We start from the raw sequence: 21664 nt of genomic DNA on the forward strand, positions 1-21664 counted from the left end.
GCGCGCGCGCGCGCGCGTGCGCCCCTGTATGCGGAAGGTAGTCAAGACAAGATTACCTCTGGAGAGGGACCCAGAGGTGACAGGGCAAGAATTCGGAAATCTCATCATTCCTACCACACTTCCCGTTCTCTGAGGGAGCATTCCTGCTTAAGGCCTTAGCCCTGGCATTGAGGAGCCCAGGGTGTGATGTGAACGCGGGTTTGTGGATGTGGACTGCTACACGTGCGCGTCAGAGGGGTGATCCTTGTGTGGTGTGCAACCAGAGCATGATGTCTGTCTGCGCCGTCCCATCTGACTGCTGGCTAGCCAGGCAGGAAAGGAAGGCTAGAGTGTCTGTCTTGTCACATCCTTGCTCTGTGCCTGACTCCATTTGGTTACAAACAAAACAAACAAACAAACAAATAGGAAAAACCATAAACCAAGCCAGCTGCTGTTTGAGGGCTCCCTGGGCTCATCAGCTGGCCAGGGACAGGGCTTCCGCCCGGGACACCCAGCAGGATGGTGTCTCAGCCTATTTCTGCGGAGTAAGGCATGGCTGGGCTCCTGTCCTGGCCTCCGGGTGACGGTGGACCTCGCAGCCTTGTAAACCACTCATCCACGTTTCCTTGCTGTTTCTCCAGCCTCAGCTCGTGCCCAGGCTGGACAGAGGCTTCTTGGACACTGGCTTTGTAAGACCTTCAAACAGTCAAAATTTAGATCCTGACCCTACTGTTCAGAGCCTCCACTGGCTCTGGAGTCTCCCTTCCTGATTCGGCGGTGGGATGTGTGGCTGTTGCGAATACAGGCAGCAACTGGACTCTATCACATCAACAATGAATCACCACACTGTGTGACCTTGGGCAAGTGACTACATCTCTGTGCTCTCAGTGTCCAACCTCCAGGATTGTCTGTCTGAGTTGCTAAGGAGGCCAGAGCCGGGAGAAAGGCTCCGTAGAGCCTCGCTAAGTGGCAGGTGCTACGGATGCCTGGCTTATCACCATTGTCACCATTGGCAGAGTGGATGCTGGGCACAGTCCCCTGCTGGCATTTCCGCTGGCAGTCTGAGGAGCAGGGCTTGTCTGGAAGGATGAGCCAGGTCATTTTTAGGTTGTAGGTTCTGAGCGCTAATCCTTTTGCAGTGACAGGAGCCCCCAAAGCAAACCTAAAACAGATTTTGGGTTAAGAAAATGGACGGGATAAAAGCTCACATTCCTTGGGTTGTGGGAAGAATTGGGGCTCTCCTGATCATTTCTATCCCAGCCAAGTCTCCCTGCAGGCGTAACCCATCCCTGGCAGTGCCACCTGTAACAAAAGTAATAAAACCCACAAAAAAGGAAAGAAAAGGTAGTGGAGTGCCAGACTATTGTCAGCTCTTGGCAGGAGCCCAGGCTCTGGGTGGCAGCTGCAAGGGAGCTTTTCCTGGGGTGGCATGGGTGGGAGGCAGACCTCTTCCTCAAGAGCTGGGGCTCAAGGGAGAGGCCATGTACCCCGTTTCCCCAGCCCTCTGCTTCCTGAAGCCCAAGGTCAAGAGTCTGGTGGAATATGGACTGGAGCATTCTACCCAAAGAGAGGCCAGGATCTCTCAATAGGACAAGCAGAGGGAGGGAGTGGCCATGACCTCATGGAGGGGGGAAAGGGGGGCTTCCATGGTGCTTTGGCCTCTGGTCTTATCCCTCAGGGGAGGCTTTCTCCTCTTTTCCATTCCTCATCTTCCCGTCCTTGACACCCCTCTCCCCTGCCATAGTCTCCCTTGGCAGAGCCTGGTGTTGGTGACTCAGGAAGTCAGAGTTAGGAAAGCCATTTAAACTGACCAGGGAAGGAGGCTGCAGAGCATGGAGGATGCCTTTGGCAAGACTGCTAGCCCTCTCTGCCTCAGTTTCTCTCTCCAAAGAAGGACCGCAGCAGCCCTGTGGCTTCAATCAGAGTCCCAGTAACCCTCACTCCCTGAGTCCTAGCAGAAAAAAAAATTGCCACCAGGGAAATACGATATTGCTTTTAATTTCTTCACCTTTTTTGGTTAAGACTTTTTTCTTTCTATTTTCTTCCAAGAAGTGAAGACAAGTCCTGGGGAAAAACTAGTGTTCCTTCCTGGGCCATTCATAGTCAGCAACCACAACCTCAGACAGCTTTCTCTACCTCCTCCCCCTGCCCCTCCCCCCCTGCCAACCACCACTGACCTGCCGCTGCCTCCCAAACAAGGCATGGACTGATCTGCCTTGCCTTCCCCGCCAGCCTCCTGAAGCATCACGCCCTTTGCATGGCTGGGGAGAATGACGTCCTGGGAGAGAGGGAAGTGGAGCCCAGGGTCACACAGTGAGAGAGTGTAAGAGGGGCTGGGCAGGGGTGAGGATACAGCTCACCAGAAAATGCAGAGCTCTGCTCCAGCCAGGAACTGTTACTAGGTGCCTGCCTTATCCCAGTGAATCTTCAAGTCCACCAAGGATTATGATACTCTCATAATCCCCACATTAGAGGAGGGGAAACTGAGGTCCTGAGAGGCGAGGTCATGCAGCAGGAAGTGGCAGAGCCTCGGTAAGCTCCTTGGCTGTGGAGGCCACCAACCCAGTGTCTAAACATTCAGTACTGGTCTTTCATGGGTGGGATAGATCAGCAGCAGCTCTCTACAAGGTGTGGTCTGTGGAATGGCAAAGATCCTCTTTCCTGGCCCTAAGCCCTAAGCCCAGTTCCGTTGGCTTCACACAAGGAGCACCCGCTCTGGTGTGTGACTCTCCCTGGGTGGGCCCTGGGAGCACAGCACTCCTCAGAGGCTGTGACTGGATCAACTTTGTAAAGATCAGGTCACCATGGTTCCTGGCCCTCTTGCCTCTTGCCCATTGGACTGGGGAAGAAAGGGTTAACTACCGCTCCTGGCTTTGATATGGGTGGGGTTCAGAGAGTGTCCTGGGCTGGGCCACTGGGCTGCTGGCTGAAGTTCCTGTCCCTGGCTTGGCCCATGTGACTTAGGGCAAGCCCTCAGCTTTCTCCAGCCTTCCTCCTAGAGCTCCAACCACGGCCTCCAGCGGGAGAAACCCACCCCCTCCCCCAGAGCGAGGGTCCCCAGGGAGGCTCAGAGCTGGGAAGCGGCCCCCCACCGTGGCAGAGAGCGGCCCAGCGGCCGCCAGCTGTTGGGGGACAGATGTTGGGGGAGCGGAGAAAGGAGTTCTGGGGAGGGGCCTAGGGCTGGGACCTCCGAGGCGCGGGGCGTTTTTAACCTCGTAATTGCTGGTTCTGTTTTTTCTGGCTGCTTCTCCTAAGAGTTTTCCTAGAAGGGAAAGAGCAGAGGGGATAGGAAGGGCTCCACCTCCAATCCACCTTGTTTGCCTCTTAGAATCTGTCCACGGCCATCAAGTGAGTGTCCTGAACGTAAAATGATTGAATTCTGGTTTGAGTTGAGGAAACTCAACCGGCTCACCAGCTTCCTAACTAACATTGGCCTTCCCACTCGAGCTTCGGTTTAGCTTCGGGTAACTTAATAAGGGGGAAAGACTCCTTCGTTGAGGTTCATTCATCCAGCCTCTCCTATTCAGAGGAGGTAGGCCAGACGAGTGAGTTTGACCTGGTCTAGGGCGCACAGCTCCCTCTGCACAACCATAAGTGCCCAGATGTCTCTGGTCCCTACTCCCGGGAGAGAGGGAAGGAGATGTGCGATGCCCACCTCACTCCGTTCGGCAGTTGCTAGGATGTGACGTGTCCATGCCCCAAACCGCCTCAGCCCTTGAAGCCTTTACCCCAAGGTGCGCGCCGGGACCCAGGGAGGCGCGCGCACAAAGCTGGGGATGGAGGGGCGGTAGCCGCGCCCCCTAATCCCTTTGGCGCTCCCTTCGCAGCTCCCGAATACCCCATTCTTGAAGTTTCGTTGTCTCGCCGCCGATTTCGCTGCTTCCGGAATCCGGCGGCTCGGGCCTCGCTGCCCGCCTGGGAAGGAGTCTCTCGGTTTGTCAGAGCCTCGATCCGTAAGCCTCCCCGTGCCCCCTTGTTTGTGCCACTGACCCCAGCCCTGGGTGGAGGATACGTTTCAGGGGCGGCCCGCAACGCATCCAAAACTGCATAATGACTCCCCCACCCCAACCCAAGGATCCATCGCAAAGGTGACTTCGTTGGCCGGGCCGAGCTGCGGGCAGATCTTAGGGCTGGGGACGGCTCTTGTCATTTGGGGTGACATGTGGAGCGCGAGGAAGTTGCTGAGAGATCACTCGCGGCGTCCTCCTCGGAGTAAGGGGCGTGCAGTGTAGGCGCTGACGGCGCCGGGGCGCTGCGGACTTGTGGAGCGGGAAGATCCGGGCTGCGCGGGGTGTCTTGGACTGGTCTCTGGCAGAGGACAAGGAGCCCCGCACAGCGTGGACCCGGGGTCCGATCCTCCGGCGCAGCTCACGGGTCCGGGCGCACGGAGACCACAGGCTGGAGATGCAGCCGCTCTCACCTGGAGTCCGAAGGCCGGGGACCTTCCCTTCCCCGGCTCTCCCTTCTCCCTGCGAACGCACTCTGCCTTCCCGAGTGCGCCCTACTCGGACCTTCTCGGGGGACTTTCTGGGACCCGTGACTGGGAGTAGGGACGCGCCGGGGTAAGACCAGGCCCCTTTCCAGTTAATGCACCTGGGATCCAGTCCCTGTCATCTCCCGCCCTGCTGCTTCTGTGGGTTTTAGGTTCCTTTTGCACGTCAGAGCGGACCCGACCCCAGCCCAGCTCTTTGTGGTCTTGGGCAAGTCCCTTGTCCGCTTTGAACCTCCAATTCCACGCGTGCAAAGTGGGTGCTAGAGTCTCCACTAACGCGGTTGCGCGAAGTCGAAGGTGCGCAGTGAAGACGGCGCGCCCTGGGTCCCTGGAGCGCTTTAATCGCTCTGCACGCTGCTGGCCGCTCCCTTCTCTCCGCGGTCGGAAAGTGCTTCGAATCCGCGTCCTACGAGTCCAGCACCGAACCCCTAGTCCGCCCCGCGGCGAGAGTAGGCAGGGGTGGGCTCAGCGGTTTCTTCTCCCTTTTACTGAGGGATTGCGAAAGAAACCGCGGGCTGTGCTAGGCTGTCCCCTGGGGAAGCCGAGTTTCCGAGGCCGGGAGCCGCCTCAGTTTAGGGGCGGTTGATCCAGCAAAGGCGCACAGTGCAGCCTGGCTTAGCAAACCGCACTGCCCACGACGGGGTCCCCCTGCGGTCCTGGTCCAGACAGTGGGGTTGGAGTTACTTCTGGGACCAGGGCTGGTCGAGGCCTCCGTGCTCTTTCAGGTCAACCCAAGATCGTTTATTCAATTGACAGTTGCTTGCATTTGGCAAAGAAAGCGAGGCTGTCACCAGATCGCATTTGCTGGGCTATTTCATCCACACAAGTCACAAGCATTTCCGAACACTCCTCCGGGTGCAAGGGTGCGGGCCCTGGGGACACGGAGGCAAATCTTTTTCGTCCTCTCCCAGGATTGCAGGGGGTGGGAAGGAGAGCCAAAGAATCTGACTTTTACACACCTGCCTGACCAATGTAGAGAGTGAGATGCAGGGCCTGGAGGACTCTGTAGGGAGGGAGGGGCTGGGAAGAGCACAAAGTCGAATCAAAGGCCTGGGCTGGGAAGATGCTTCAGAGGGGGCCATAGAGACCTGGCACTGACCTTCCACTGTGCCTGCCTGGGACTCCTGTTTGGGTGTGGGGTGTGGAAAGTCAGGGAGGGGAGGAGTCTAAGAGGTTATGGTCCATTGGGCTTTGTAAATGCCAAGGATCTAGACCAGATCCTGAGGGGTAGAGTGGAATCAGCAAAGGATTTTAAGCAGGACAGGACAGGATTCACTGCACGTGCTGGAAACTTCGCTGTGGCCACTGCGTGGAGGAATGGTTGGCAGGGGTGGGTCTGGAAGCAGGAATCAGGGCAGATACTGGCTTTGGAGGACAGCTGTGGGACTGGACAGGAAATGGATCCCAAAGTTACTTAGGAAAAAGAACCAACAGTGCCTGATGATCGGCTAGATGTAGGTTTGAGGAACGGGAGGAGTGAATGATTTAGGTTTCTAAGCTTGGGGCGCTGGATGAGTGGTAACATCATCCCCTGAAGGAGTGTGCAGCAGAGGAAACTGAGGCTTAAAGGGTTGGGACAGGGTCAAAGGTTGAGTTATCTATTTAAGAAAGAGACCTTCTCAGGTGCTCAGGGGTCAGGCCTTGGGCTGACTTCTGGGACAGGGTAAACCAGACTTTCTCACTGCTTCTTGGAGGGTCCTCGCTGTCTGGTGGTGGAGGGAGTCACACTCAAATAGCTGCACCAAGAAGCGGGAAAAGTTGGGGGAAAGGCCAAACAAGGAAGGCTTAAGGGGGAGAAGGCATTCGATCTGCTCCCCCCTCTTTTTGTTTTTATAACATTTACTGTTAGAATGCCATGGGGCTCCAGAGTCTGGGACTAGCTGGGCACGTAATAGACTGCAAAGTACTAGGCAGTAGTCATTGCTGTGGTCACCTAGTTCAGCTCATGGCAAGGAAAGTGAGAACTCAGAAGGGTCAAACAATTTACTCAAGGGCACAAAGCCAGTAAAGGCATATCTGTCTATGCTTCCAAGAAACCCGGAGCATCTCTACAGCTGGGGTACAGTTTATTCGTCTTGTGTTTCTATTCTTGCAAGCTGTGTGACCTTATGCAACTTACTTTACCTCTCTGGTCCCTCATTTTCCTCTCTGGCAAAATGAAGATTAGTTGGGATAATCAACATAAAACACTTAGAATCTTGCTGGGCACATGGTGAGTGCTCAAAAATTTGCCTGTTATTATATTATAACATTTCCCCTAACATTTAAGATATATCTGAATGAACAGATTAGTTATCTACAAATATAAGGAGTCATTGTAGAAAATTTGGAAAACCCAGAAAAGCACTAAGAAGAAAATAAAACCACCCACCAGCTCACCTTCAGAGTAAGCTGGTGTCTGCACGGGGGTGGGGTCTGGGGCAGATCCAGGCAAAGGGAATTTGTGAGTGAGCGAAAGCCAGGAGACAGGTTGCCGGCGGGCCACTGGGAGGGGAAAGGGGTAGCCTATCTGAGCTATGCCATCCCCTTTCCTGCCCCCGTGTCCCGCAGCCGATTTGGGACCAAGTGTGCACGGTGCGGCCGACAGATCTATGCCAGTGACTGGGTGCGGCGGGCACGCGGCAACGCCTACCATCTGGCCTGCTTCGCTTGCTTCTCGTGCAAACGCCAGCTGTCCACGGGCGAGGAGTTTGGTCTGGTCGAAGAGAAGGTGCTGTGTCGCATCCACTACGACACCATGATCGAGAACCTCAAGAGGGCCGCCGAGAACGGTACCCAACCCGCCCCACCCAGCACCCTGCCACACCTATGCGCCCAGCCCTCTCCCACCCCAGCCCAGCACCTCAGGAGCAGATCACACTCCTCTGGGAGCAGGCGCTCCCTTTATCGCCTGGAAACTGAGTGGGTGCGGGGCCGCTCACGGAGCATGCGCTCTGGGCCCGCCATTTGCTTGGGAGTCTGAAACGGTAGTCGCCTCTGCAGCTGTGTTTCCTCATCTGTAAAATGGAGCTCATGATATGACCTCTCAAAGGTAGATGAGCCCATGTGTTGTTGTAAAGGCAGGAGACACTCTATGAACCCTAGAGCTGATTCTCACAAGGGGACAGCTCACGCCCCCTTTAGACAGTTCTGGTTGGCCTGAGGGCTGATCCCTTCAGGCGGCCGGAACCAGGCATGGGCCAGTCTAGAGAGATGACCGGACTCTGTTCTCCCAACTCCCACGCCAGCAGCTCCAAGCGGGAGATTTGGGTGAGGGGAAAGGCCTCTGAGTCTGGAGACCTGGGCCCCAGTTTTGCTTCTGGCATGCTGTACTGATATATGAAGTTTCCTTATCTGAGACTCAGTCTTCACATCTGTGCAAAGTGAGATGGGTCAACTAGAAAAATCCCTAAATCTCTTCTGGCTCCAATACTGTGTTTCCTCAAGACACACAGGCCTGCAAACAGGATTCATACCTTCCAGGGACTGTGAGGACTGAGTCACAAATGTGATGGTCAGTGGCTAGAAAGCGGGGGAGGAATGGAGGCTGAATCAGGGACCCTTTCCATGATTTTCCTGTCCGGGTCTTTGGAAGCTGTTAGCTTCTCTGTAATGTGGATTATTTTGTGTCATCCTTACAAAAAACCCTAGGAAGTAGCTAATGTGTCCCCATTTTACAGATGAGGAAACAAGCAGAGGTTATCTTCAGTACGTGATTTGCCAAAATTTACATCCTAGAATGTCTGCTTAACTCCAAAGCCCAGACTTTTAACCACCATACCATACTACCCCATTGCCAAGCTCCAGGGACCTGTTAATCAGATCTCATTAAGCAAAGGAGGCTGCTGGGGTGTGGCTGCCTGTATAAGTTTCATTTTCCCATTGAAAAGATGGCACAGCAATCCTTGTCCTGCGTGCTCTCCTACGGGACATTAATTTCTATCACAAAGTGTCTGTCCTATCCTTAGGGCCTCTCGGGAGGTATGTGGACCACCCTGCCTCAATTTCTAGCCTGGGGACTAGTCAGGAATCCCCAGAATGTTCCAAACCATGGCCACACCAAGGCTATCACTTTCTCCTGCCAGGACCAGGACTAAGTGGGCCTCGATGGGAAGCAAGTGAGGCTGGGTTTGTATGAAATCACCCGCAGTAGCACTGGGTGTTGTATGGAAAACAATTTGACAATAAAATATTATGGAAAAAAAATAAAATAAAAGGCCATTCCCCCTAAAAAAAAAAAAAAAGAAAAGAAATTACCCGCAGTGAAGGGCAAGTCAGCAGTGGCGCTGGGATAGAATCTAGGAGGCAGGGGTCCCCCTATTCTATGGCCCATCAATGACCCCAGGCTTTTCCACATCTCAACCAATCAGGACCACGCCTACCCACAGCCTGGCCAGTTACAACTCTCTCTCACATGTAGGCTGACCCCAGACTCCTACCATGAAGGCTTGGAGGCCTCAGATCTCCTCTACTGAGCAACCCTCAGTTTCGGTTACTGTTTTTCTTTTAAACTTAAACACACCCGTCCATCTTAGAAAATTTGGAAAAGATGGTTAAGCAAAAAGAAGAAAATAAAGATCACTCTAAATGTCACCACCTCTCATATTTTAGTATGTATCTTCCCAGATTCCCCCCCATGTATGTATGGTGGCATGTTTTTTGTCTCCCCCCCCCCAAAGTCGTGTTTTTCCTAATTAAAAAAAATTACAACTAGTTGTGTGAACAGTGGTGAAATTACTGGTGATTTTTATTTTCTTCCTTGTGCTTATCTGAATTTTCTGAGTTTTTGAGGAGTATTATTACTTAGAAAAAATGAGCTATTAAAAATAAAATGGGATATATTTAGTGTGATTGTAAAAGTAATAGAAGTGGAAGCAGAATGGCTAACATCTGCGCCAGTGAACAAAATTAAACCTTGGAGAAATAAAGTGGCATGTGGTTGTTGTAAAAACCTCAAAAGTTACAGAAATATTGATGTAGAGTCATAACTGCACTCTTCAGAAGTAACCACTGCTAGCACCTTGGCGTATATCCTTTTAAGTTTTTTGCTTCCATACATTTTTTTCAAAATTAGAACCGCAGTTCTGTAACCTGCTTGCATCTTACCTCCACCGGCCTTTGGTTTCGCCAGTTTAGCTAAGAGGGAGCCCAGCTTGGGGCGCTAGGGTCAGCCACTAGGAAAGACCCTTCTCTTTGAGCTTTAGTTTCTTTCCTCTGCTGTGAAATGGGACTGTGAGACAGACACAAAAGGCCCACCGAAAGAGCGAGCAGTGCCTGGTACTGAGTAGACGCTCAGAAATGAAAGCCCTTTATCAAAAGATAGAGCTCAGGGACTAGGACTCTGGGATCCCCGCTCCCAGCCAACTCCGCTCCTGACCCTTCCAGGGACCAGCTGCCCCCACCCCAGTCCTTTCCAGGATGCCACTAGAAGAGATGGGGACGCGTGGTCAGCCACTTCTGTCACCCCCAGGGAACGGCCTCACGCTGGAGGGGGCAGTGCCCTCGGAACAGGACAGTCAGCCCAAGCCAGCCAAGCGCGCGCGGACGTCCTTCACCGCTGAGCAGTTGCAGGTACCCGGTGGGCCGCCAGTGGCCGAGGCTGTGGGCGGGGCCTAGACGTGGGCGGAGCCGAGAGGGCCTCTGGCTCCGCCCCCGCAGCCCAGACCTGCGGGCGAAGGGGAGGGGCCGTAGCTATCTGGGGCGTGGCCTCCGGGCCGGAGCCTCTGATTGGGCCGGGGTCTGGGAGACCTCCGAGCGTTCCCATCTCACTGCCCTCTTTGCACCCGGCAGGTTATGCAGGCGCAGTTCGCGCAGGACAACAACCCCGACGCACAGACGCTGCAGAAGCTTGCGGACATGACGGGCCTCAGCCGGAGGGTCATCCAGGTGGGGCCGAGGGAGGGCGGGGCTTTCGGGTCTGGGGCGGGGCCTAGGGGGCCGGGGCGGGTGCTCCAGCCGGTAGCTGGGCTGCGGAGGAGCGCAGGCCCGGGCGCACGTGGTCGTCCTTACCGAGGAGGCGACGAGGCAGTCCGACCCTTTTCCGCGAGGCTGAGGCTGCTGAGGCTGTCGTTCCAGGTGTGGTTTCAAAACTGCCGGGCGCGTCATAAAAAGCACACACCGCAGCATCCCGTGCCGCCCTCCGGGGCGCCGCCGTCCCGCCTCCCTTCCGCCCTGTCCGACGACATCCACTACTCCCCGTTCAGCAGCCCCGAACGGGCGCGCATGGTCACCCTGCACGGCTACATTGAGAGTAAGTGACCGCCACAGCTAAGCCGCCTAGCCTGCGGGCCGAGGGGTCACGGAGGAGCGCGCAGGAGGTGGAGGCGTGGTGGGCGAAGGCCTTTCCCAGCCGGGTGGGTGAAGACCTGGGGTCTGCGGTCCCTCAGACCTAGGAGTTGGGGAGAGGGGGCTACATTCCCGGTCTGTGCCTTAGTGAGACGGGGCCCTTAGAGAATTCCGCCATTCAAAAAAAACTTCCGAGTACCCACTGTGTGCCAGGTCCCAGGGACTAGGGAGAGAACAAGATGGGTGAAGTCTTTGCCCTGGTGGAACCTGCGTTCTAGTGGGAGAGACAACACGGCATGATAAACGGACAGATGAGTGTGTGGTTTTAATTGGGGTGATTGCTATGGGAAAGGTGCTGGGTGCGAGCACGTGAGAATGCCGCCTTTCAGCAAGATGAGCCTGAAGAATGGGTCAGAATTAGTGAGACACCAGGAGAGGCAGCAGGAGTGCAGGCAGCAGAGGAGCTGAGCGCTAGCAGGCCTTAGCCCGGAAAGCGTCGTGGCATGGGTGTATTTGGGATTGCAGAAGAAGGCCAGTGTGGCAGAAGTATCCCCAACTACCCTCCTTGAACTTCAGTATCCTCAGCTATAAACGGGGACATTAATAATGCCCACCCCACAGGGTTGTGAGAGTCCACTCATGTGCTCAGTAACTGCTTTCTGAGTACCTTCTGTGCTAAGCACTGGGATACAGTGGAGAATACAATAGACAAACTCTGTGTGCTCCTGGGGCTCACATTCCGGAGCAGGAGATGGGTGGAGAGACAATCAACTAATAAAGGAGGGAGGGTTGGCATGTCAGTGGAGACTGGATGCCATGGGAATGATGGAGTGGGCCATGGTGGAGTGACTGTTGAGCAGGGACCTGGAGGAGAGAGGGAGTAGCCTTGTGGATTTCTGGGGGATGAACATTCAGTGACACTGCTATGGAGCAGGTGCTTATTACAGATTTCCATTCCCGTTGAGCTTGTTTGTTTCCTCAAAGCTGGGCGTGACCAGAAAAATAGAAGTGGCCACAACATACCCACAAACATGAATCCTCCCTTCTCTGGCTCCAAGTAAAATGGAAAGAGAAGGAGGGGTCAGAGAGAGCCCTGCTGTTTGCTGAGCCCCGGCCATGTGCCAGACACTATACTGAGCCTGTTAGTAAACATCAGACCTCACTATCTCATTGTGCAGATGAGAAAACCAAGGGTCCACCGTAAGTTAATGGGAGCCAGTGTTCCTCATGGTTGATTGTGGGCTTTGGGATGAGACGATCAGGCTTCTAATGCCACCCCTGCCATTTACTAGCTGTGTGACATCAGGCAAGCTTCTTAGCTTCCCTGAATACCAATGTCCTCATCTGTAAAAACAAGGACAATAAGGATACTTATCTCAGAGCAGTGTGTGAGCATCCGATGAGATCACTGACCAAGTCTCTGGCATTCAGTAGTTGCTGGATAGATATTAACTGCTCTTGTAATGGTGGTGGTAGTTCTGGCTGGCACAGCTGGCAGCGTAGAATCCTGCCTACCGCACCAGGTGGCCTGTTGGAAACCACATCTCTTTGCACGGTTCCATTTCTGAATCATCTGCTCTGTAGGAGGGACTTTTCTTCCTTTCTTTTCTAAACAATGACTTATGTTCAGGCTGCACAGAGCCCACTGAGCAGCTAGCTCATCTGTTAAAGGCGCCAAGGACCAGGGCAAGGACTCTCTAGGTACCAGGAGTCTGGGCTACCAGCTAGCACTCGCTGTGGGGTTGGTAATGGATCTAGATGACCCTCTTGGGAGTGGGGCCATGGTCCTGGCAGGACTCCCCACACACGTTGCCAATTAAGCCTAGATATGTCTTTGTCACTCAGAGAAGGGACTGAGGTCCCTTTCCTCGTCCCCTTGAGGTGGAACCCAGCTCAGGGCAGGAAGAGTTGGGGGCATTTGGACCTGCTCCCTTAGTGCATGACTGAAAAACAACCTCAGCAGTTTGCTTTGCTGTTAACAAAAATCACACAGTTCTGAGTTTCCTGGGGTCTTAGACCTTGGAATTTGATAAAAAGCTTTGGCACCGAACCCCAGAAAGATGCCTGCACACACATTGTTTTCCCTGTGATCCCAGGCTGTTTGTGGATTCCTAGAACACCCTGGGTTAAGAATCCCCAATCTTATACACCTGCCTTATTCTACAGATGAGGGCACTGTGGCTCAGAAAGGCACAGTGACTTGTCCTAAGTTACATATGACTTGTTAAGACTCTATACAGGGCTTTTCCCCCTAAGACCAAAGAGGAAGAAGTGTGGGGACAAGAGAGGCCATGTACTTCTCCACTGTGGTGGTAAAGCACTGAAACATGAGAGATTTGGGTCAGATATGAGGATGGACTTCCCCCCACAGTTTTAGATGTTGGAATAAGGTACAGCGATTCATGGCACAAATATTCAAAGAGTGCCTACTGGGTGTCATGCCTCATTCTAGGTGCTGGAAATCCATCAGGATCTAGAGTCTGGAAAATTCTAGAGTCAGACAAAAATTCCTGCCCCCATTAGATCTTGCATTCTGGTTGGCAAAGACAGATAATGCCAAGTAAACAATAGATGCATACAGTAAGTCAGATGATGGTAAGTGCTAAGGAGGAGGCATAAAGCTGGGGAGGAGGAAGGGAGGGTAGAGGTGAGTGCGGTTATAAATAGGGTGGGCAGGGACAGCAATCACGAGGAAGACGACAGTGCATGGTCCTCTAGGAGGTGCACGGGGAAGGCCCGAGTGACATCTGGGAGATGAGAAGGCACCAAGGGAGGATCCAAATAATGGGTATGGCTTTGTATATAGATGTTAAATACATATCCATTAAGGAGTGTTTATCAGTGAAGTGGGCAGTTATCACAGATCACTTTATAGATTATAAAGATTTTCACACAGGGCATTCCAGCCACTCTACTGAAGTTGTGCCCAGGGCCACACACAGCTGATAAGTGGCCAGAATGACACTGGTCCCAGGGCTCCAGCCCGCTGAGCACGCGGCACGTGGGCTCCGGCACAGAGGCTGCCAGATGGGCTCCAAGGCATCCTTTCGTCCACAGGTCAGGTACAGTGTGGGCAGGTGCACTGCCGGCTGCCTTACACCGCACCCCCCGTCCACCTCAAAGCCGATATGGATGGGCCGCTCTCCAACCGGGGTGAGAAGGTAAATGGAGCCGGGTTGGGGGCGGTGGGTGAGAGCCTTCCTGCCGGGGAGGGGTTTCAGGAGGCCCCATGCTGCTCCGTCTCCCAGGCCAGCATACTCCTGCACCCCCTCCCCGCCTCCAGCCCCCGAGGTGGTCACTTGAGCTGCGCATTCTATGTGCACAGCCACTCCAGAGGTCTCCTCGTAGCCCCCTACCAATAATTGGCCTTCTTTTTTCCACATTTGTGATTTAGCTACTTTTCTCAAACCTTGTGGTTCCAGGAAAGGCTTATGTCACACACCACCCTGCATCCCACCCTGACAGCTGTCCCTCCTCCTTTCTCCTTTTTATCCTTGTCTGTTAGGCATGGATACCTCTATCTTGGGGGGCCCTGGGATATCAGGCCAGTGGGTGATGTTGGTCAACAGGCAGGGCCTCCGTTGTGGAGTTGGGATCTCTGGTTATCTCAAGCATTGGGACTGAACATCCAGAAGGGTGCTTAGGTGCCCCCCAGCCGGTGGCTGGAAAGCTTTGTTTTGAAGCACTACACCCTTAAAAACATTTTTTTTCATAACCTGTAACACAGATAAAAGTGGGTAGAGCTGTTCCCAGTGAAACCACAGAGTGGGTAGAAACCCCACCTCCCTCTCAGTGCTGAGACACCTGTCAGCGACCTCGTCAGCCTCTGTCCTAGGACAGCCCCTCATTTTAGGAGTGGGGAAATTGAGGCCCGGCTTGCTCCAGGTCCCAGAGCCCGGACGGGAACCTGTACACTTCCTCATTTATTCAGCTGACATTTGCTATGCACTGACTTTGACTGGCAGCCCTGAGTCAGTTGCTGGGAGCATAGAGATGAACAAAGAGCATGATTCTTGCTCTGTGTGGGCCCCAGCCTGGAAGGGAAGCACAACACAGCGTGACCAAACTGAGCGGGGAGGCCAGGGAGCTGGAGAGTGGGGGCACAGCTCAGGAGAAACACGAGGAGGACTTTCCGGAGAGAGGCGACATCTGTCCACAGGCCTGAAGACTGACTCAGAGCTCGTCAGGGAAAGGCTCTCGGGGAACCCTGAGCGGTTCAGCATTGCTGGCACCCAGGCTTGGGAGGGGCAGTGAGAGGTGGGGAGCTCAGGGCTGTCGGGTAGGGGAGTCCGGACTCTGTTCTGGGGCAGCAGGTGGTGGGGAAGTACCCTGGAGGCCTCTTGTTTGACTGATTTATTTTTAAAGATTTTATTTTTCTTTTTATTAAGTTTATTTTATTTTATTTATTTTTGAGAGAGAGAATGCACACACAAGTGGGGAAGGGGCAGAGAGAGGGAGACAGAGAAGCTAAAGCAGGCTCTGTGCTCAGTGCAGAGCCTGATATGGGACTCGAACCCATGACCCGTGAGATCATGACCTGAGCCGAAGTCAGATGCTCAACTGACTGAGCCACTCAGGTGCCCCTAAAGATTTTATTTTTCTAATTAAAAAAAGTGTATTTATTTTTGAGAGAGAGAGAGAGAAAGAGAGCATGCAAGCATGAGTGGGTGAGGGGCAGAAAGAGAGGGAGACACAGAATCCCAAGCAGACCCCAGGCTTTGAGCTGTCAGCACAGAGCCTGATGTGGGGCTCGAACCCACAGCTATGAGATCATGACCTGAGCCAAAGTCGGTTGCTTAACTGACTGAGTCACCCCAGTGCCCCAAGATTTTATTTTTTTAAATAATGTCTGTACCCAACACGGGGCTTGAACTCACAACCCCAAGATCAAGAGTTGTATGCTCTACTGACTAAGCCAGCCAGAAGCCCCTATTTTATTTTATTTCATTTCATTTCATTTCATTTTCCTAGTTTTACTGAATGGAAGCCTCTTTTAGAAACACCACGGTAGCAGTCCTCAGGGAGGCCGGGAGGCCCCAGGAGTCAGCAGGTGTGGTGGGCCAGGAACACTGGGCCAGTGCCTTCCAGCTGGCTCCCCAGAGACCTTCCAGGCCAGCAGAGTCTCGGCATGTGTCAGAATCACCTGGGAAGGTTATAAAGAAGCAGATTCCCCAGGCGCACCCCAAGAGAGTCTGCCGGGGAGGTGGAGGGTGGGGGGCACTCCTCTAGGACACCTCTCCTTATCCTGTCTCCCGAATGAGCACCTGCTGTGTGCCAGGCTAAGTGCCGGGCACCATGGGGCAGGTGTATGGGGCAGACAGTCGAGCTGGACAGATGGATTCGTAGATAAATAAATGGCAGCGTGTAATACGAAATCCCGCAGAACCGGTGGTGGTGAGGTTCCCCGTGAATGCCCGCCGAGATTGTCCTGCTCACACCCACCAAGAGCTGCTGTTGCTTCAGCAACTCCGTTGATGCAGGTGCATTATGGTCCTTGTCTGAGGGATGCCTTCCGAGCACTTTGTGGGTGTGGGGATGGCCATCCTTGGGGTAAAAGTAAGGAAACTGAGGCTCAGAAGGGTGGTGTGGCTTGTGCAGGGATGCCTCGTGTCTGTTGGACTCTGAAGTCCATACAGGTCAGCCATCACTTCCTCTTGTGCAGCACTTTACAGTTCACACAGAGCTCTCTCCGACCTCACCCTTCACAGCCTCCCTGGGAGGATGATTCTGACTGACTCCATTTCACACCTGCGGAACCTGGGCTGGGGCAGAGCTCAGCAGCGCCACACAGTGAGTGCGGGTAGAGCTGGCCTCCATCCTAGGACTACCCGCCTCAGAGCTGCCACTCTCCTGCGAGAGGGCACTTGTCCCGTCAGACCTGTCGCAGGGACTGTAGAGGCAAGCTGGCACAGTCCCTGTCCTCAAGAAGCATGTGGCTTAGAGCAGGAGGCGAGCAGGGTGACAGGGCAGTTGAGGTGATGGATGAACATGGCCCTCGAGGAGCCAGAAAAAGGGGTGATGAGCTGTATGGGAGAAGCAGGGAATGGGAAGAAGGGCGTTCCATGTCAAGAGAGGAGCATGTGCAAAGGTACAGGGGCATGAAAGAGCCTGGGTCTGAGAGACCAAGGGATGATTAGTGTGGCGGAAGCCTGAGGAGGTGACGGGTCACATAACGAAGGGCCTGGACCAGGCTCAGAGGGGAGCAGAGAGGGAAGCCTTGGAAATGTTTAGGGTTGGGCTCAGCACTTGGAGCAGAGCCCTCGTCTCCTGGTTACTCAGCTAAGCTTGTGGTCATGTCTGGTTCAGTCTGAAGGATGAGCCAGTCTCGGGTCTGGCAGCTCTCGCTGTACAAGGTTTCTGGCCTCCCGGGTTTGGCTGCTGAGCCAGAGTTTTCTCTTGCTGGGCCTCGTCCCCAAGGTCACATCCAGCAGCTCTGGAAAAAAAAAATGTCTCTCCTTCACGGCCTCCCACCCTCTCCTTGTCAGTCCTTCCTGCCAGTTCCTGGGGACCTTTTCTGTCTGTCTCTTGCCAAACCCACAAGGCCTGGTGGGTTATGTGTGATCAGGGCAAGCCGAGGACTTTCTCCGGAATGCCTCCCTGCCAGCCTGACCCCCCCCCCCGCCCCCCGCTGTGAGGAGACTCACATGCCCTGGGGCAGGCCCCTGAGCCCCGTCAAGGCCAGGGCACAGCCTGTGGGGAGGACAGTGCTCTGAGCATTTGCCTGGAGGACCCCCTGACTCCGCCACATCATCCTTTGGCCACACACTCCTGAAAGTTTCCAGAACTGTATTTCTTCTTGGTCATGTCCCCTGATTCCACAATTTCAGAGCTTGGGAAGCTCTCGGAAATCAGGGCCATGCTGTCATTGATCAGACGGAGAGACTGAGGCCCCCAGACAGCAGAGTCTTACCAGAGTTATCCCCCTAGGGACAGCTTCTCTTAATAAGAGCCCAAAGCCAACCCTCCCAGAGGTCAGCTGTGCCCAGGGTTGGGTGAGCCAGTGCAGTATGAGCTCTGGAGACAGCCAGACCTCGAATCCCAGCTCTGCCCTCCCCTTCATGGTGAGACCCGGGAACACAGTTAGCTTCTCTGAGCCTCCATTCCCACACCCACAAGATGGCGAGGATAATTGTTGCCGCCACCTAAGGTTGTTGCTGAGCGTCAATGCGATAATGTAGGTGAAGCGTGTGGCCCAGTGCACGGTTCATGGAATGTGCTCGGCCGATGTTGGTTATTTCCAGTATGCTCATGGAGATCATCACCACTGGTTTCCTTCGGCTCCTCCTGCGGGTAACTGATCTGGGCAAGGAACATTCCTGATCAGAAAGTGGAATGGCCATATGGCCATGCCTACTGGCTGTCCCTGGACCCCTTGAAAGTGCCTCCTGACATGTTACTATGAAAAGGCGCCTCCCATTGACTGGCCAGCCAGTACCCCTTGACCTGAACTTCAGGGAATTGGCCTTGTTGGTGGCAATGAGAAGTCAGCCAGGTGCTTTAGGTAGGAGGGGGAGAGGGAGAGGGGCAGACAGTTCCTGATCACCCACTGTGTGTCAGGCGCCTGGCTGCCTGTTGGCTTGGTTATGACTAAGTGCCGGAAGTGCTTGGCCCGTGGCCCGATGTGTAGTGAGCATCGATGACTATTGTCACCATGGCCTCTCAGAGGCGAGGTGTTACAACAGAGAGCTTGGTCTGGGGCCAGGCCTCTGTTGCAGGACCCGGGGCCACCTCTGCCTAGCTGTGTGATCATGAGCTTACTGATTTGCACCTCTCTGGGCCTCCCTGTCAAATGGAGATAAGGGTGGGACACCCTCACAGGGTTGAGTCTTCTGTTACCTAATGTAAGGAAGGCACTTTGCACAGTGCCAGGAGCAGGGCGCAGTGCCCAGTGGACGTGTGCTGCTGCTCTTGTATCTCACGGAATCCTCCCCATTCTGAGAGAGGTGTCATCATCCCCATTTTACAGATGAGGAAACGGGCTCAGGGAGGTGCAGTGAGTTGCCCCGGGTCTCACAGCAAGTGAGTGACAGAGCTAGGATTGGAACCCAGATCTGGGCCCTGAGCCGCCCTCAGTCTCCATGCCTTCAGAGGACCTTGTAGGGGGGCTGCTGGGGGCCAGAGCGGGGGCGTCAGGCCCCCAGCTCAGCCCACTCTCCCCGTCCTCCTCTTGCAGGTCATCCTTTTCCAGTACTAGCACCGTTGGCCCTTCTGCATCCGTCCACGGGCGCCCCACAACTGCCCCGCAGCCGCCGGAAGCCTGTGTCCGAGCCACTGCCAGGGGCCCACCCGCTCCGCACCCGCCCCTCGCCCGCCATCCTGCCCGCTGCCAGCCGGGCCCCTGGGCCTGGCCTTCCCTTCTCCTGCTGAGACCCAGAACCTGCCAAGAGCACTGCGGAGTCCTCCTCTCGGAAGGCAGAGCTCCCTGAAATTTGGAATCAGGGCGAAAACAACGGCCTGTGTTTCCATTTAGACAGGAGTCATCTTCAACTTAAGCTGATTACAATAGCAAAAGGCCAAATTGAACCATGCAACGCCAACAGCCTTCTAATTAACAGGTTTTCTTTCCTCCCATATTGGCCTTTATTTACTACTTCCTTGCAACCATCTCTGAATTCTGAATAGCCGACAACCCCCCAATGTTATCCACTCTGTTGCTTTTGTCTGGAAAACTTTACAGTGTTTGTGGGATGTCCCCAAAGGAAAGCTATGTTCTAATTTTATCATTTCCATCTGTCTGGTTATGTCAAGTTAATTCAGAGAGAGAAGAGACACTGACCAACCCTGAGAGGCCCAACAGGGCAGAGATGGAGGCCTGCCCAGACCAAGAGGCAGGGGATCGGCAGGGACTGGGTTTGGGGGGGGCAGTGGCAAATGCTTGCATTGGAGAAGGATGTGGCCTACTGGGCTGGGGGAGGCACGAGCTATTTTAAGGAGAGGAAAGAGAAAACTCGGGTATGTAGGGGAGACTCTGTTCCTACCTAGTTATCCAGCGTATATTGGCAGAGATGGTGTTTGGTATGCATGACGGCATTTCTGAATGTTTGGGGCTTAGAATTGGGGGCCCTCACTGGCTACTTGTTGACTCCTTATAGGGGCGTTTGGATCATGTCTTCCTTGAAGGGGCCACTCAATGGTGGTAGGGGGAGAGTTGGAGAAATGGAGCCCTGGGAAATGGCAGTAAAAATGTAGAGTCTGAACCTGGCTCTGAGTAGGGAGAGGGCACCTGCCTAGGTGAGTGTGCCAAGCCTAGAGACCCAGGGGGCACTCATGGGCTTCCCCACCACCTCTGCTCAGAGGCAGCCCCACCCACTCCGGAGAAGGCAGGCCAGACACAGCTGTGCTCACATCCACCCTGTTCAGCTGCAACTTTTCCACCCCAAACAAAAGGGCTTGGGCTGCACAAGACCATGATTTATGTTTTCGGGGGACACCCATTTATCCCAAGCTTCTCCTGTAATTTCAGAATTGCTTGGTGTCCTGATGCATTTCCCACTAGAGGCTGCTAGTAGGCCTGCTCTAGCCTGAATCCTCCCTCCTGCTTTGGTTAGCCTGATCTGTTGCTCTTGGAAAGAGACCCTAGGACAGGGAAAGCAAGTTCATGGCACATAGGTATCCGCTGTCCCTGTTGTCAGAGGTGGTAGGCGTTACTAATCGATTGCACCTCTCTGTCTCTCTGAGTCTGGATAAGGTTTCCATATCCACATGCTTGAAGTTGGCACTTAAAACAAAAACCTATTTGCCTTTCTTGCTCTGGGACCTGGAGGATGGCCAGGCGCGGGTATGGCCTAAGTTGGGAACCGGCTTCCTTTCCCTTCTGAAGACTGTTCCAGGTGACTCAGGGCCAAGAGAAGGTAGCACCAGAATGCGGCCAGTGCAGCTCAGTTCAGAGCTCATCCACTGAACGGCTTGTACCTGGCCACGCACAGGGTGCTGATGTCAACAAAAGGAGCTCGGGCCTGATCCCTGGTGATTGGGGAGCTCTGTTCCCATTGAGTTTTGCTCCTGACGTTGAAGCTTTGAGCACAGCCATGTGGTAAGTGGCCAGTCAACCCCTGCTCAAGTGGGTCACCTAGTACCCACTCTGCCTTGAGCCTCCCCCGCACCCCAGGGTCTGTTCCTTGCGTGGATCACGTGGTTGTAGCATGTTGCCATTCAGACAGGTCTCCGCTAGCCTGTTAGAGCAGCCTGGGAACACACAGGCCACCAAGACTATTTATTTAAATACAAAACAGAGGGAGAAAACACACACACGGAAAAAAAAATTGTAAGCACTTTTTTTTGTAAAACCAATGTCTGTTTTGTTACATACCTTTCATGTTGTGCTTTGTAAATGTCCTATTTGTGTAATAAATAAAGTTAATGCAAGTAGAAGTGCTGGCACTTAAATCCAGAACATGACGGGATTCCATTTCTTTCCTGCTCTCTGGTTAAAGGCTCCCCACAACGGCCCTGCAGCCGCCAGAAGCCCGTATCCGAGCCACTGCCCGGGGCCCACCCAAGTGTCTGGGCTGGCAGACACTGCAGTCGCCTTTCCTGGATGATCTGTACTATGTCCCAGTCAGCCACCTGTGTGTTGCAAAGGCATGGCTATGAGTTTCTTGTCCAGTCTAAGCTTTGTAGGCGGCCCAGCTGGCTACTGTGATCCGTGCCACTCTTGAACACAGCTCTCTGCTGGGCCCTGTGCTGGCTCTGTGGCTCCGAGAAGGGCCCAGCCCACCGGCCACAGAGGAGCTGTCAGTCTGGACAACGCTATAGCAGACAGATCCCTCCAACATGCTGTGGGGGGGGCACACTGGGGGGCATTGGAGCCAGATTTATCAGCTGAGAGGTTCACAGAATAGGTGCAAAAGAGGAGATGTTGGGGGGCTGGGGAGGGACGTGCAGAGGGGCCTGTTTGGAAAGTGCAGGAGGATTTGTCCGGTGAACTGA

At 54.1% G+C, this 21664-nt stretch overlaps 1 protein-coding gene across 2 annotated transcripts in view; it reads left to right on the top strand.

Moving 5' to 3' along the window:
* The window catches only part of LHX6 (LIM homeobox 6), a 24723-nt gene extending 3595 nt beyond the window's left edge, over window positions 1-21128 (top strand). The window contains exons 5-10 of one of the 2 annotated variants that reach the window (XM_029920038.1): window positions 7022-7242; window positions 9921-10021; window positions 10241-10336; window positions 10526-10700; window positions 13793-13888; window positions 18909-21128. In XM_029920038.1, the coding sequence (XP_029775898.1) occupies window positions 7022-7242; window positions 9921-10021; window positions 10241-10336; window positions 10526-10700; window positions 13793-13888; window positions 18909-19102 (883 nt within the window). In that variant the 3' untranslated portion in view covers window positions 19103-21128. Of the gene's footprint in view, window positions 1-7021; window positions 7243-9920; window positions 10022-10240; window positions 10337-10525; window positions 10701-13792; window positions 13897-18908 lie in introns of both variants that reach the window. The other variant, XM_029920037.1, reaches the window with a different exon arrangement.
* Window positions 21129-21664: the final 536 nt, after the last annotated feature.

The sequence above is a fragment of the Suricata suricatta genome, chromosome 13 (genome assembly GCF_006229205.1).
Source record: "Suricata suricatta isolate VVHF042 chromosome 13, meerkat_22Aug2017_6uvM2_HiC, whole genome shotgun sequence".
NCBI lineage: Eukaryota > Metazoa > Chordata > Mammalia > Carnivora > Herpestidae > Suricata > Suricata suricatta.